Below are 16,256 nucleotides of genomic sequence, written 5' to 3' on the forward strand. Positions count from 1 at the left end.
GAGGCAGAAGTTTTTAATAAAAAAAATTAATAAAAAAAGGAAAATGAAATGGTAAAGAGGACTGGAGATTAATTTTTCCTTCTTTTTTAGCTTCAAATGAGTCAGTATTAATTGTTCCTAACGTTTGAAGAGAGAAAGTAAACATTAAATTATTAGAATCAACGCATTGGAACATGCCTACTACATATTAAAACGGAAACCTAAGCATGACATAACTTAGAAACTGAACACCTCACTATTTCTTACAGAGAGCCATGCTGGCACCTTGCCGTTTCCACAGTGCTTCCTGTTTCCCATTCAACCTCACATGTTTATCTGTGATAATTAGTAATTTCTGTGATAATCTAAAAGGATCTGGTTGCACGTCATAACCATCTTCATCCTTATCCAGGTTTTTCCATTAACATTTCAGAAGTCTGTTTTCTAACCTTTACATTGCAGAAAACAAAATAATTATGAATCATTCCCTTGAGAGACACAAATGTCCATATAAAGGAGTTAATGGCCTTTCTACCTGGGCACTTAGTGCCGATGCTTTTAAACAATGTATTTCTTCATAAGGAAATGGAATAACTTTTACTTGGAACTGTTGCAATTTTAGTATGATTCCAATGTCATTCCACCAATACAATGTGTAAAAATGTGTCTAATGCAGGTTTTTAGATTTTTACATAGTAAGTAACAAACATTCCCCTGTTAACGTATATATTTCAGTACAGATTACCCTGTTCTTCATGTGTTAAGATCATCACTAATAGACTAAGACTTTTGCCTCCCCACAGGAAATTGTGGTTTTAGTATATTTTAATAGCCATTTTTAAAAGCTGAAGGGCCTGGGTATGGTGGCACACACTTTTAGTCTTCATGCTTGGAAGACAGAAGCAGGTGAATCTCTGTGAGTTTAAAATCAGTCCAGTCTGCATGTTGACTTCCAGGCTAGCCAGGTTTATATACCGAGACTCTGTCTGAAAAATATTAAAACTGGAAGTCCTGCTTTGTAGGAAGACCCTATCCTAAACCTAAATGCTAAGTTCAAATTATTCCTCTGTTGGTGACCCTCTCCCTCTTGGGAGTTCTTTTTTTTTTAATTTTTTCTGAATAAATCTACATTTCCTCTGCTAAAAATCTTAGTGATTATCTTGCTATATTTCATCTGAGTGCAATTTAAGAGTCTTCTATTCTCTGTAAATGGTAGACGTTAGTTGCCAGGTATTCAGGTTGATTTGAGGATAATGCCATCCTTGTTTCGAATGTACAGACCAGCTTCCATTTGAAATCAAAAGAAATATAAGGGCTATAGATGTGGGTATTACACACAATGTTTTTATACAAAAACAGTGAGCACCAGACAGGGAAATAATACCTCCCAGGTCAAGCAAGTCCAATAGGGAGTCAACTCAGTGATGCTGTCCTTGTGAACAGACATTACATTACATAAACTGTTCTCCTAAGTGAGGGAGTTTGTCCCTTAGATGTCATTCGTTGGAAAATTTGGTTGTCATGCATCATGTTAAAGATCCATAAATGCCAACTCGATGGGGTAGCTATGATGCATGATATTCTACTCTGCATATTCGCATAGTGTTCTGTTCAATAGATCCTCATGATGCATCACATCAGAGACGCCTGCTTTCAAACTTCAGAAACAGCCAAAATCCCCATGGGAGCCTTCCAAAGTCTCTGCAACAAGGACTAAAATACCATGAGAGCAGAAAGTCATCCTAGGCTGACAAAATACCTTCCTCCCTAAATAAAAGTATTTATCATGTAGTAGGTACAAAGGATGAATGTACTCGCATGATTTAGTTTATCTTCTCATTGTAAAAAGTAAAGAATCCCTTGCTGCTTGAAACATAGGATTTAGAATCTAGCAGCATTCTACTGGTCATGTCATTCCAGATTTTGTGTTGAGTAACATAATGTGGTAATTAAGAATATGCACTCTGAAGAAAACAAATCCAAATATGTATCCCAGGTTACAACATTTTTACTCATAGAATTTTGGCACAATTTAAGACCTGCAAGTTTAGTTTCTCAAAGGTAAAATGAGGATGCTCCAAGTATCGGCTTCATAGGGTCATTGTGTAGGAGACAGATTAATGTATGTGTGGGTGATGCTTATCACGGCATCATGTACCAAGGAACTGGAACACGATGCTGTAACACTAATGCATCCTAGTGTGAAGCCTATCTTGGCTTCTAATAAAGAAGAAAGTACCATAAATGAGTGATAACAAACAAGAGAAATCTAGTTCTGTCACATTTGGGGGTGAAGATGTCCAAGTTTAAGTGACTAGCAAATATGTCTGGTAACTATTGCCTCTTGCTACTTCCTCCCCTAATCAAAGGGGCTAGCTTCATGTCTGAGGATTCTTTGAGAGGGACACTGTCTTGGCTACAATTTATTGCTGCAACAAATTGCCATGACCAAGGGCAACTTCCAGAAGTACTTTATCGGGTGCTTAAAGTTTCTGAGGTGCCGGGCGGTGGTGGCACAAACCTTTAATCCCAGCATTCGGGAGGCAGAGGCAGTCGGATCTCTGGGAGTTCAAGGCCAGCCTGGTCTACAAGAGCTAGTTCCGGGACAGGCACCAAAGCTACAGAGAAACCCTGTCTCAAAAAAAAAAGTTTCAGAGGGCAAGCTTATGACCATCATGGCTGGTCACATGGCAGCAGGAAGATATAGTCCTGGAGAAGTAGCTGAGAGCTTGCATCCCATCTGCAAACAAGAGTCAGAGAGAGCTATCTGAGAATGGGATGGTCTTTGGAAACCTCAAAGCCCAACCCCATGGACACACCTTCTCCAACAAGACCTCCTAATCTGCCTCAAACAGTTCCACCAACTGAGAGCCAAGCATTCAAATATATGCGTCTCTAGCGGCCATTCTCATCCAAAGCACCACAGGCACTGATTTCAAAATTCGCATTTCAAACAGGCCTATTCCCTAATATTGCCAGAGAGCTTACAGTCTATATGCACTAGTGATAAATGAACACTTTCAGATCGTAGAGTGAACCTCACTGACATTACACCCAAAACAGAGTAAGATGTCTTACAGTTCCAAGATGTCTAGAATTCTTTGATTTATTTTTTTTATCTTCTAATTCATAGATACTTCGGGGAGAAATTGCACCTCTTAAAGAGAATGTCAATCATGTCAATGACCTTGCTCGCCAACTTACCACTTTGAGCATTCAGCTCTCACCTTATAACCTCAGCACTCTGGAAGATCTGAACACCCGATGGAAGCTTCTGCAGGTAGGCATGCTCTGGGCTCTTTGACATAGGATAATGACGTGTACATAAAGTTTGTTTGTAAGGAGCAACAAAGGTTAATCCCTTTTCCACGCATAATGATGTATCCTCTTAATTTCAGCACATCAAGGTGGAGCCAGGCAAATCTCTATGAATTTCTGGCCAGCCTGTTCTACATAGCAAGTTCCAGCCTAGCCAAGGCTATATAGCAAGAACCTGTTTCAAAAGAGTATTATTCATTTGATGTTCATAATAACAAGATGCTTTGTATTGCTTTATAAGTCCTAGTGTTACTAAACCCAATTTCAGATATGTCTGAGAGCTGGAGTCAGTATGGCTTGTAATCGCATGAATGACAGTGGTGAACCACAATGGAGGCACTGAATTGCTAGTGGACAATTCATTTGTGCTGGTATTGCTAGAATTCTGAAAACATCCTTTCCTTTGCAATTCTAACTGAAACAAGAGTCAATAGTATGGTATTAAATTGTCTTACGAACAAGTATCACTATCATCAATCCACACATAGAAGTAGGTTTTTTATAGGTTTGTATAGTAAATATAGGGAATAGGTATGTGTCCCAGGTGTCATTTACTTGCTGTGGCATCTTAGACAGTTTAGTGAATCTTTCTGTGTTTTAGTCTTTCCTCTAGAAGACAAGATAATATAAGTTTCTACATTGGTGATTTTTGTTATGATAAATATATCACAGCAATAAGTATAATTAGTCATTGGAACAGAACTTGTGCTACAGTACCCTATACATTCTCGATCTTAGTGTTATTACAGTTTTTACTATGATTATAATACATAGATTTGGGGATCTGATTAATTAGCTGTGTGTCTTTTATGTCATTTAACCTCTGTGGTTGTCAGTACCTTCATCTCCAACATAGGTACAATAATGTTGAATGAGCTGATTCACATAGTTCTTAGAATAGCATTGGTCTTTACAATAGGAACATAGAAATGGATATAGAGGTAATGTATATTTCCTCTACAAAGGACACTGTGTTATGCCTCCAAACTATAAAACTTGTTTAGTCATAAAATTAGAGACTCATTTTTCCTTTTCCAATTTCACAGGATACAGATTGTATACTCCTGAGACTTGAAAGAAACTTGGTTTGAAAGAATTTAGTGTCAAAGTTTTAATAGGGAAAAATGATAAGCCAGGTTATTCTGTCACCAATGGTCTATTTGAGAGTGTGAAGAGTCCAGTTGAAGAATTATTAGATTGTTTTTAAAAAACAAGTTTCAAATTTCAGACCCCTTGAGATCTTATATAATTTAATTCTAGTATGATGAATAATCTTGAGATATTTGTGTCATTAACTAAGGCGAAACAATACCAGAAAATGACTCTGTGCCTCTGTATGTCCATTGACCCCATGATAGCTCAGTACTATTAAAACCATATCAGTTTCATCCTTAAAATATCTTTCATTTAAAGCATATATAATTAAATTAATGAATGACCAAAGGCAACCAGTGATCAAATTTGTACTATTCAAGCACCCTTGGAATAAATTTTCAATTTTCTTGTAAAACGTTGAGTGCTACATTTGTGTTTCAGAATGTAGTACATGATTTGTGACAGCTACTTGCAAATTTATGACTGAGGTCAAAAGACTATGAAAGATAGGAAAATCTCTTGCAAATCAATACTACACGGGCCAGACATAGTGATGTACCCTTTAATTCTAGCATTTGAGAGGCAGAGGTAGATAGTCTCTGTAAATTCCAGGCCAGTCTGATATACATTGTGATTTTTCTGGACAGCCAGAGCTACATGCTGAGACTCTTGTCTCAAAAATAAAAAGCAAACAAATAATCAACTCTATGTGAGTTTGAGAATGTAAATAAGTAGTAGAATGCTTACTCAAAATGTCCCGAGTTATAGCCACAGCACTACGAAAAAGACTTTATGATCCAGTCTAGTTATACTATTTATTTATTTGTAAAACATGTACTAATGGTTTAATTCTTGCACAAGGACTTGATTGCAATCCCATGCAGATATATGGCAGTAGATGGTGGGCTATAGCAAACAATCGTACAGTCTTCAGTGGGTTAATATGTAAACATCTCTAAACTATAATTCTTATTTTTTGAAATTAAACATTACAGTTTGTCTAAGGCTACCTCCAGTTCGTTTCTATGATCCTTTATCTGGATATCAGGAAGAGAGCATACATGATAAAACTCAGTTTAGAACCAAAAATGATGCTTCTTTTATTCATATCGTAATATATATATATATATATATATATATATATATATATATATATGTGGCTAGTTGCAATTGCAATACTTCTTCCATAACTCTAAACCTGTTATCTGGAGGCCATATAGATGTAGACTTCTCATATTAAATAACTTAGTCAATTTTTGGCTCGTGCTTCTCTTGTAAGTTGAAAATTTAATTCCTTTATTTTTGAGCAATCACCTTAAAGATATCCGTAGAAAATTTTTCTAGCAGAAAGATGATGAGCCCTTGATTTCCGTTCACAAGAAACTGAGTGAAGGCAATCACATACTTCATTTACTTTGACCATTATTCTAACCAATCTACTACATAATCATAGCTAGTTATAACAGTGAGTCATTTTTCAGAAAGGGAACAAGGCAAATACAGATAACTGTCCAGGTTAATGAGACTTCATGAGTTCAGTCTCTCTGACATTTAAAGGAAGCCTAATCTCTGTTGATTATTGCCAGGAAGTGTGTCATGCTTCATTTCTGTTGCTCATCGGTGTCATAGCTGAGTGGGACTGTTGGTTGCATCCTTTCTTTGGAAGTTTGAGTGGAAAATTTGGTGCCGTGCAATCTTGTTCTCAGGGTGCAGAGGGTTTCAGATCATTACAGTTCAGGTTCTCCAAGTCTTATGTCTAAAGTGTCTTCTGAGAACAGGAGAAATGGTCTTCCTCAGGGAAGATTCCTCAGTTGGTTATCTAATACCAAGTCCTCAGCCCTGAGATCAAATACATATAAAGTAATATTAGAGGGATTTAGGAAATTGCATTAATGTGTTTAGGAATATATACTTATGTGTGTGTATGTGTGGGCGACAATATTAAAAGAGGACATAAATTTTGAGAGAACAAGTTGGGAATAAAATGAATTGGAAGGGTTGGAGAGATGGAAGGAGAAAATGATATAATTATATAAAATTTTCAAAAAATAAAAAATAAAATAAAACAGTGCACATTGTAAAAGTGGATATTGCTATCAAAAGATTGCATTCATTTGTGGAATGAAGAACTCAGTTATATTATGTGTATTCTACATTTAAAAGAATGCATGTAAAATTAGGGCATTAGCTAGCTTCTCTGCTGAAAAGCTTGCATTACCGTCGTGATAGCAGCGTAAGTATACAAAACAAAGAATTTAATCACTTATGGTGCTTTATCTGTTGACAAATATTGCATTAAAACTAGGTACAAGTTCACATTTCTTTCTGGTAAGACAAAGAAAAGGTGAAAACACAGCAGAATTAGTAGAAAGGCATATATAGATGTGAGAAAAGGAAAGAAGCCCTAAATTTGAGAAAAGTTATGCAAGAGAAGGAGTAGAATTACATGCTGTCTGACTTTACCTTTCTTGACATTAGACTATCCTGGGTTTAGTTACTTGACAAATTCATTTTGCTTCAGAAAGAAAGCCGCACTTGTATGTCAGCTGTATATAAGATCAGTGAAAATGGTTGAGACATATAAGACAGACAAGTGTGACCATCAATAGCAGGATAAGATCTAGTCATAATTTACCTCGACATAGAAATAGTGAATAAAGAGGCTTCCGAATTTATTTGGAAGCCAGAAATAGAAGTAGAAGACGTCCATTTCCTTGTTTCAGATTTTCTGTCGGCAGGAAATCCCGTGTCTTCCCTCCCAGAGTGCATTGGTACTACGTGGACTATTCTCAGGGTGTTAAAGGTGTTGCTTTATTAAGTGTCCTCAGATACATCCTCACGATCCTTGCAGCATTCTTCTTTCTGTGTTATGAGTACATGTTATGACTATTCACTTTCATAAGCAAGGAAACTGAGACGTACAAACCTGACATGATGCAGTCACATCCTGGGGAAGGTGTCACAAGATCTGAATCCGATCCTCACAACTGTCCTGTCATATTTCCTTGCCTTAAAGGCCCATTAAACTTGGGATTAACCAAGTCATACTCTAAATCTGTTTTGGACAATAAAGGTGTGAAATGCTTGATTTTTTTTCAGACCTACTCTCTTTATAAAATAATTCTTGGATACAATAAATTTGAAAGCTGCTTTTAACAAACCAATGGATCAAAACCAGTTCTGTGTACCCTTCAAAATCACACTTCTTTCAAATCTAAAATTTGAAAGCAAGCTATTCCTTGTTGCCTTGTAAAGGCAACTACATTAAAATCGAATCAAAGTTATTTTAATAAGTCAACTCTTAATGTAAAGCCAATCCTCATATTTAGTCAAGTACAAATGTGTATCAAAAGTCAAAAGGAAAGAAAGGTAAAACAAGAATCCTTTTCAATTTTGAAGTAATGCGCAGACATTGAGTGGCATGGCCATTTTCCTTATTCATCATGAAAGGGAGTAGTCTACAATCTCTGCACTCAGGAATAAATCCATGCATGACAACGAAAGGATGAAAATACACTCTTACATAAAGAATACATGCTATATTAAACATAAGGTATTATAGACTGTGAAAACATGTTAAATTAAATATTATTAAGGCATTTCTAGGCACAAAGTTCTTTCAATATGTTAAGGAGCCATGCCGGTAATGGTGTATATTTTAAAAGATTTGCTCACGTTCCTCTGATAACACGCATACATAGTTGTTCTCCTCCTGCACACCACTGTAGTCATGTTCTAGGAACATTCTAGGCACTCGCATCCTGCATTGCCATGTATGCTTTCATTCTTTCATTTCTTTTCATTGGATTACCTCTGAGTAAGCATACTATATACTGAGGAGTCATGGTCATAATCCTACTTGGTCGATAACAGACCAAAAAGTCCTTTCATACATACAAAAAAATGTGTGTTCTGTTATTCTCCCCGGATAGTCCATTGTCTTTCAACTTCTCCATGCCATAAACATGCAGGAATACTTGAGTGGCTTCATTTGTTCAGTGACACTAAACAAATTATTGAAATTTCAAAAATGAAAACCAGGCTGGGGAAATAGGTCAGTGGCTGTTTTTGCTTTCTATGTGGATGTGACAACATGAATTCAGATACCTAGAACCTGTATAAAGGCCTGACACAATAGCAATTATCTGAAATTCCATCTCTTCTAAGAAAAGATGGGAGTTGGAAACAAAGGGCATGTGCGGAAGCAGGCAGGCCAACAAGCCTCATATATCTAGGGGCAAAAACCAAGAGATCTTGTCTCAAAGTGGAAGATCATATCTCCCACCCAAGATTGGACTTTTATTTCTATACGTGTGTTATGTCACTCAAACATCCACATGGGCACCCCAAAATATGTACACATGTGCACACAAGTCACACACACAAACTCACACACACACAACTCAACTAACTAAAATGTATGCTTATTTGGGGTGACATAGATTTTCTAAGCATATCTGCTTTCTCTGTGTGTTTTTATCATCATTGAATAAGTTGGCAGATCTTAACATTTTCCTCACACTTTTCTGTAATAATTTTATACTAATTCGTTTGCATTGTGGAGTCTTTTCTAAGCAGGGAGCCTAGATGAGCTGCACCATCTGCTCTTGCTAATGGCATAGGCCCTGTTGCTTTGAACTTAAACAGAGGATGCCCAGCCTGCTCACTTCAGCATTGCTAAAGAGCGATTCTACTGCTAGATCTGCCTAGCGTATCCTTCTTTGATTTATTTCTTTAGCAACACCTAAAACGGTTTAAGATTGAACCAGAGAACACAATCTGAGAGTATTCTCCATGGAAATATAATTTTCTGTATCCGTGGTTCTCAAAATTTAGTGAGCATCATAATTACTCGGAAGGCTACTTAAAACAATTTGCTCGGTCCCCTCACCCAAAGTTTTGAATTGACTAGGACTTTGGTGGAATTCCAGATTGGGCATTCCTAACAAATTCACAAATTAGGTTGGTATTGCTGTTCCAGGGACCATACTTTGAGAACCATTGTCCTACATTTAGCACATGTCAGGTGCTCAAGCTTAAGATGTGAAAATAAATGTATGCCTTCAAAATGTTAGACACCTTGAGCGTTTCAACTCTAACTAGAGAGGTTAAGCATAGCATCAGGGAGAAAGTTCTGTGCTAGAGAAGTTGCAGTACCATGGAACCATGGAGACCAGGCACTTAACTTTCCTTTGGACTGGAGGAGGAAGGTAAAGAGAGACTTGAACAACACAGGGAATCTTTTAATAAAGTACAAGCAACATAATCTGCTACTGAATGAGTTTATATTTACTCTGTTTCACACTGCACTGTCTAAACTACGTTTTCCAATGTGGTGGCATATCAAGCTTTTGGAACCTTGAATTCATCCAGTCCACGTAGGGACATGTTACAGTGTTACACACATTCAGTTTTCAAGGACTTTGTACAAAAATTGAAATTTCTAAAATGTATTTTATACTGATTACATGTAGAACTGAGAATATTTTACAAATTTCGTTAATTAAATTATGTCATCATAAAGTATTTACCTCATTTATTCTTTATGATTATTCAAATTTGGATATTTTTCTTTAATATGGAGTCTGTATACCATGCCAAACAGAACAACTGACAATGTTGTTTCCTTTGACATTTTAAATGTGCTTATTAGAACGTTTAATATTACTCATGTAGCATTCACTCTCGTTGCAGTGGACAACACTGGTCTACAATATAGTTTCCACAACCTGGATAAATAGAAGGTTAAGAGCAAAAGTTTACACTTCAGCAGTCTCAATAAGCCAGGCTTAATATCCAGACCCATACGAAAGAGAAAAGGAATGGTGTTTTTTTTTCAGTGTGACTACATTTGGAAAAAGAACAAATATAGGGGTACAGTGACCCTTAGTCCTTCTTCTGGGTACAGGAGTTTTAAGTTTCAATAGGGAGGTATGCACAATTAAGCCAGTCAGGTTAAGGTGTAATTCCATCCATCATTGTCTCTTCTTTGGTCCTAGAAGATGATACAAAAAAAGTCCTTCTTGCAAATTTATTTGGAAAAGTTCTTGGGGGAATAGTTGGTTTGCAAGAGATAATTACATCTGTTTCAGAAGTGGATAAGATGTCCTGTGAGGTTCTAGTGTTCTGGAAATGTGAGGAGACTCATCTGGAAAGGTTACTAATAATTGTTAGGGAAAAATCCTAACACGGGCGGCTCGGCCAGTGCAAAGAAATCCAATTAGGTCAGCTTAAAGCGAATTAAATGCCCATGTTTTATTAAGTAGCAGCGCTCTCAGGTGGCCTAGAGCATGGCAGGGGAAACAGAAAAGCAAGGAGCATTGCAAACCTGGAACCCTGTGTTCTTCCAATGGGAGACCACTTAAATACCCTGCGGGAGTGGTCCTGACCCTCCCCTGGGGAGGGGTCTAGACCTGGCATGCTGGGATTTGGAGTCCAGACCAATGCAACTCTCAGGCCAGCGAGCTGGGATGGATGTCAGGGGCTCGGGTTATGCTCCTGACTTAACAATAATAAATTAGGGTTTGAATGAGAAATCTTCTCCATAGGCTCAGGGGTCTGAACACTTGGTCCCCAGTTGGTGATGCAGTTTAGAGAGGATATGCTAGAGGAAGTATGCCACTGGCTTTGAGAGTTCATAACTTCAACCCATTTTCAGTTCACTGACTGTTTTTTGTTAGCAGTGGAAGATGTGAATCTTCTTGCTACAGACACCTGCTGCCATGCCCTACCTTCAATATGGATTCTTCCCCTGGTATCATGAACACAAATAAACTCTTCTTTAAGTTGCCTAGACCATGGTGTTTTATCACAGGAATAGAAAAGTAATTAATAAAACCTACTTTTGTGCTTTGAGCCAAAGGAGACAAAAAGATACAATATGAAATTACTGTTGCTGGGATTTCATTCCTGATTGTGGTTACTCAGTAGTCCCAAGTGAGGAGTCAAAGCTTTCCTGTGAAAGCCACCAATTGTCCCTTTCACTAGCAGGGCTAAAAGTCACCTAGAGAAATAATGAGAACACCCACCAGAGACTCAGTTCATCTTCCAAGAACTCCGTGATTCTGTATTTCTCTGAGGCTTTCTGGGGATACTGTTTCTCTATGACGATGGATAGCAAGAATCCCTCTCAAACTATGGATTATTTAATTTTACAGAGAAGCATAAAAATATATTTTGACATCAAGTGGTGCCTGTATCTTGAATATAAAATTGTCTTACTCATATACCACTCTTTATGAAGAAAGCACTCGTGTTACTAACACAAATTTTAAGCAGCTTGTCACTTTTTATCTATTTAAAGATGCTAAATGATACTTCTGTAATGTGATGATCCTGCTATCTTGAGAATGTTAGCGAAGGATTTTCATGGTTAAAAAAAATAATGAAAGCTACCCTTCCACCTCAACTATAGAAACAATATATAAGAAAAATAGCCCTGATACATTCAAAATGATAATATGCTCTTCTAAATGATTTGGATTGCAGAGGCAAGCCTGGTGTGCCTGCTGACAGTTTTAAAAATGTTGACGGTAAAGGAAATGAAAAGAACAAAGAAGACGGAAGAATGTGTTTGTTTTAGAAAAGCTTAGGTCAGGAAGGATTTGTTGGCATTAAGAGCAGAATGACCCATGAAAAAAAGGACAATTAAGTTCTAAGAAAACATCTTTTCAGTAAAGAGATAACAATCCTTTATGCTTGACCTCAACTTTGTTAAAGAAAAAAAAAAACAGGAAGAATTGAACAAGACTCTTTAAAGAGCTAAAGAAGGGTGTAAATCTGACCGTTTAGGAGAGTGACGTGCCGAGGTCAAGGCACATGGTCAAGCTTCAGAACATGTGTTTTCTAAGGCTTTTACAAGTGCTGTACTCTATTCAAGAGGAGCCTGCTGTTGAAATTGGTCAGGTATCCTCAAAAGTAATGCAGCGCATATGTTCCAGAGTCTGCCCTACATGTGCTAAAAGAAGACATGATTCTCAACTTCATTCTCCATTTTGTCTTTAAAGCCTTGGGATGTGTGAGACTTTAGGGCTGAAAATGAATGATGTGGCAGGAAGTGTGACAAAAATTAAATTGCGTGAAGGACAAATGAGAATAAAAGACATCGGCATTCAAGAAATCTTCGTGGAGCTGTAGAGAATGAAAGGCAGATTCGTTTTTTTAAAGAAATTTTGGAGTGTGAACCTGAATCATTATGGAGTGTTACTTAGAACACTTGATGACTTAGATCTTTATGCATACTATTTAATGTCTAATTTATTTTAATCAAGAATTCATTTTGCTAATTCTGAAATTAGTGATTACAGTAATAAGCATTCTGTTATTATTTTAAGTAAAATATGTCCCAATTAAATATATTTACACAGCAAATTCATTTCCTTATGCATTCATGTTCTACATTCCTGACGTCTTAAATTCCTTATTAAAAGTTTTATATATACATGTGTATATACATATGGGGCTGTATTTCTGAGTATATAAAGTTTCAATAGTGTCCCTATCTGTCACTTGGTTCCTAGCTAATGCTTGCCCTTGACTTTAATTTCTCAGGGCTTTATTCTTTGTGCCCTTCTCTCTGCAGTCTGACCTTTTCTGTCCTGGAGTTTGACCCCAGCTGCCCTTTCTTCCACATTTGTTTGCCCTGGTTGTTTTCCTCATGGCTTTTCCCATTCCCACTGCCCTGCTGTGTGTGAAACACTCCGCCAGCAGCTGCTCCCAGTTCCCATGCTACGTCATGGCCAACATTCAAAGAGCTGCTGTTCTCACATTTCCACTAGCAAGACACCCCCGCCTCCGCCTCCACTGCGCATTCCTAGGGAAAGGAGAAAGGGGCCTTTTTCAGGCCACATGAATAGCTGCATGTTAAAGGCAACTCTGTTGGGAGGGTAGAAAGAAGCTTGCAAAATTCAGAAGTGCTATTTTGGAAGATAAATGCCCCAAAGTGGAGTCCCAATTATTATAATTGATACTACTTCTTTATTTTTTAAAATATTCTACAATGACCTTAAAATAATGATTTTATGGCATAAATCATCCTATTGCTTAATGTATCAATTTAATAAGGTATTAACACTATACTGCAAAATAGTAATAAAATGAATTAGAAAATGATTATTATATTAGAAATAGAGCTTTGAAACAGTCATGCTTATTTGGCCAATGAATTATCACATTATAAATTAGAAAAAATTGTTGCTAATATTATGCATTATTGAAATTAGTAATGAGCAAACACCAGGCACTACGGCAAGCCACGTTCTCATCTGAACACTTTTACTTACGCTAGTGTCTCTATGTCTCACGATGAGTCTATGGTGTGCCTATTGTTTTGATCCTGATTTTAGAATTGAGAAACATGGTAACTTGTCAAACTCCGTAAGTGGAAGAGTCAGGATATGAATCCAGGGAATCTGGCTGGTGAGCCTGTCAAAACTACTAAGAGTACTGCATGGCTAATATGGCTATTGCATGAAAAAAAAAACAAGAAAAAAAAGTAAAGGACTGTATCTAGTTATGGTGAAGGAGAAAGTTTATTGCAGATAAAATGAGGAGTGTAGGTACAGGCAGGGACAACTGGGAGAGGCCAGCCTGAGCTAGGCCATGTGTAGGAAGGGGAGGAGAGAGGGGAGAGAGGGGAACCAGATGTAGCAGCCAGCAGGCCAAAGGTACAAAAAAAGCAGGTAACCAAAATGGCTGGATTATATAGGGCAGGGCCTCTGAGTGAAGGGCAGCCCAGCCTTTGGGCTGGAGAGTTCAGGGTAGAGGACAGGGTGTGCCAGCCACACGCTGTAACAGGTAGAGTCTGAGATGCTGGGAGAACCTGTTGGACAGGTCCATTTTTATATATTCAATAGGCACCTCAGTCATCTGCCCTGGGTTCAAAACTTAAAAGTATGGGTTAACAAGGCAATACTTCCTTGTAATTTATAATATAAACTTATATTTGTCACCTTGTGAAGAATTAGCTGTGCCAGAATATTTGTGTAGTTCATACAATATTCTGGGCTCCAGCTTAGGAACTGGAGTGGAAAGAAAGAGCATTAAAGTGATAGGACTCTTACATGAATCTCAGCTCATCATCTTGGAAATATTCTGCATAACCCAGAGCCTCAATAGGTCACAGATTTAAAAGCACAACCACTGACTGTAGGCTCGGCTGAATTTAATGATCCTGTTCTTTCTTAAATGAATAGCCCTTAATTCAGTGATTCAGTCAATGCATTTTATCTGCTATTTACTCTTTGCCAAAGTGTATATTTGGATAGCGACAAAAAAAAAACCCTCATAGAGGTTAAACATTGGTGGAAAAATCAGACATTAATTCTTTTAATCCCTCTTATAATCATTATGAATTTTAATAAGTGTATTGAAAGAAAATGGAGGATAGTACTATATCATACAGTAAAGATAAGAGCAAGAAAACAAAAGAGTAAAACTGAGAAAAAGTGACACACACACACACAGAGAGAGAGAGAGAGAGAGAGAGAGAGAGAGAGAGAGAGAGAGAGATTTTGGGGTGAGAGTGGAAAGTAGGAACAGGTGAGCATAACACCTTCCCAGAAAGCAGCCATCAAACCATAGCCTAAGAAATGAAGATAAGTTAACTGTGTATCTTGCATATTCATTTGCAACTTCTATTTTCTATGGCCTGAAGCTTAGGGCTAACACGACAAATAGAGTAGTATAATCCCTGTTTGTAAATTTAATAACTAGAGATCATTTGAAGTAATGAACTACAGAGCTAATGTATAATTAAGTCACATCCAAGGAAGATTTCCTTCCATTATGACAGATAGCATCCTGCTTGCTTTCTCCACGGCATTTATGAAAAAATATTTCTATACATTTGTTTTCTGATGAAATGAAACTCTATCTTCCCAATCTGAATGTAAGCTCCGTGAAGGCAGAAGCCTACATGGTTAAGTTTATTGACACAAAACATTTTTCTTTGGTATAAATGGATCCAAAATATATCTTACAAATGTGTAAATGCATGAAACTAAGTAAAAATTCTGGGCTAGTGAGGTCAGCAGGTAAAACTATCTGCTCCCAGGAGTGATGCCCGAGTTCAAGGCCTGGAACCCAACAGCTGACCCAACTTGTCCCCTGTCCTTCACACACAGCATCTGTACACATACAGACACATAGACAAATAAATATAATAAATGTGCTATTTAGCACTGGAAAAATACATAGAAAGTTATAACGTGGTGGGGGAATGAGGAATAAGATTGTGCCTTGAAAACTTCATAATCATGTCTAGATTTATGTTCTAATTTGCTCACCAGCACTAAAAAACTTGTAAGAAAGCATAGAGCTGTTTAGAAATGACATACGGCACATTTATCTTTTTACCTTTACTCTCTGGTAAACATGGCCCACTGATGTCCTACAGCTTTGTTGGCAACTAATAATGTGTAGGCGTAAAAAAATACATGGAATATATTTTGTTACCATCTGAGGAAACTTAAATTGGATAGTTTCCCCTCTGCTTCTTAAAATAGTCGTCTGGTGCCATCGAGAGTCAACAGTTTGATCATCATATGTTTAGGTCCTAGAAATCATCACCATTAGTGTATTCAAATTAGGGAATATACCCTTTACCCCAAGTTTCCTCGTGCCTATAGCAAAACTTACAACCCTCCCCTGGCCTCCAGGCAATTGCTAATCAATTTTCTTAGATTGCAAATTAATTTACATGTCCTGGTTTCGTGTGAATGAGATATCACCATACACTTTCGGCTTCTCTTTCAGCCAGCATAATTGTCATGAATTTCACTCACCATGTTCTTGATAGCAACAGTTAATTGCTTTTTAATGCTGAGTAGCTGTCTCTGGTATGGTTTTTACACCTGTTTCTTTTT

The 16,256-nt window shown here is 37.3% G+C and overlaps 1 protein-coding gene across 1 annotated transcript in view; it reads left to right on the forward strand.

Annotated features, from left to right (window-relative positions):
* Positions 1-16,256, forward strand: part of LOC121438964 (dystrophin-like) — a 689,483-nt gene that overhangs the window by 312,025 nt on the left and 361,202 nt on the right. Inside the window, 1 exon segment of the mRNA XM_041639468.1 lies at positions 3,113-3,259. Coding sequence (XP_041495402.1) covers positions 3,113-3,259 — 147 coding nt within the window.

This window comes from Microtus oregoni, unplaced genomic scaffold (assembly GCF_018167655.1).
Source record: "Microtus oregoni isolate MIOR12 unplaced genomic scaffold, Mior012 000059F_ref0000304, whole genome shotgun sequence".
In the NCBI taxonomy this organism is placed as follows: domain Eukaryota; kingdom Metazoa; phylum Chordata; class Mammalia; order Rodentia; family Cricetidae; genus Microtus; species Microtus oregoni.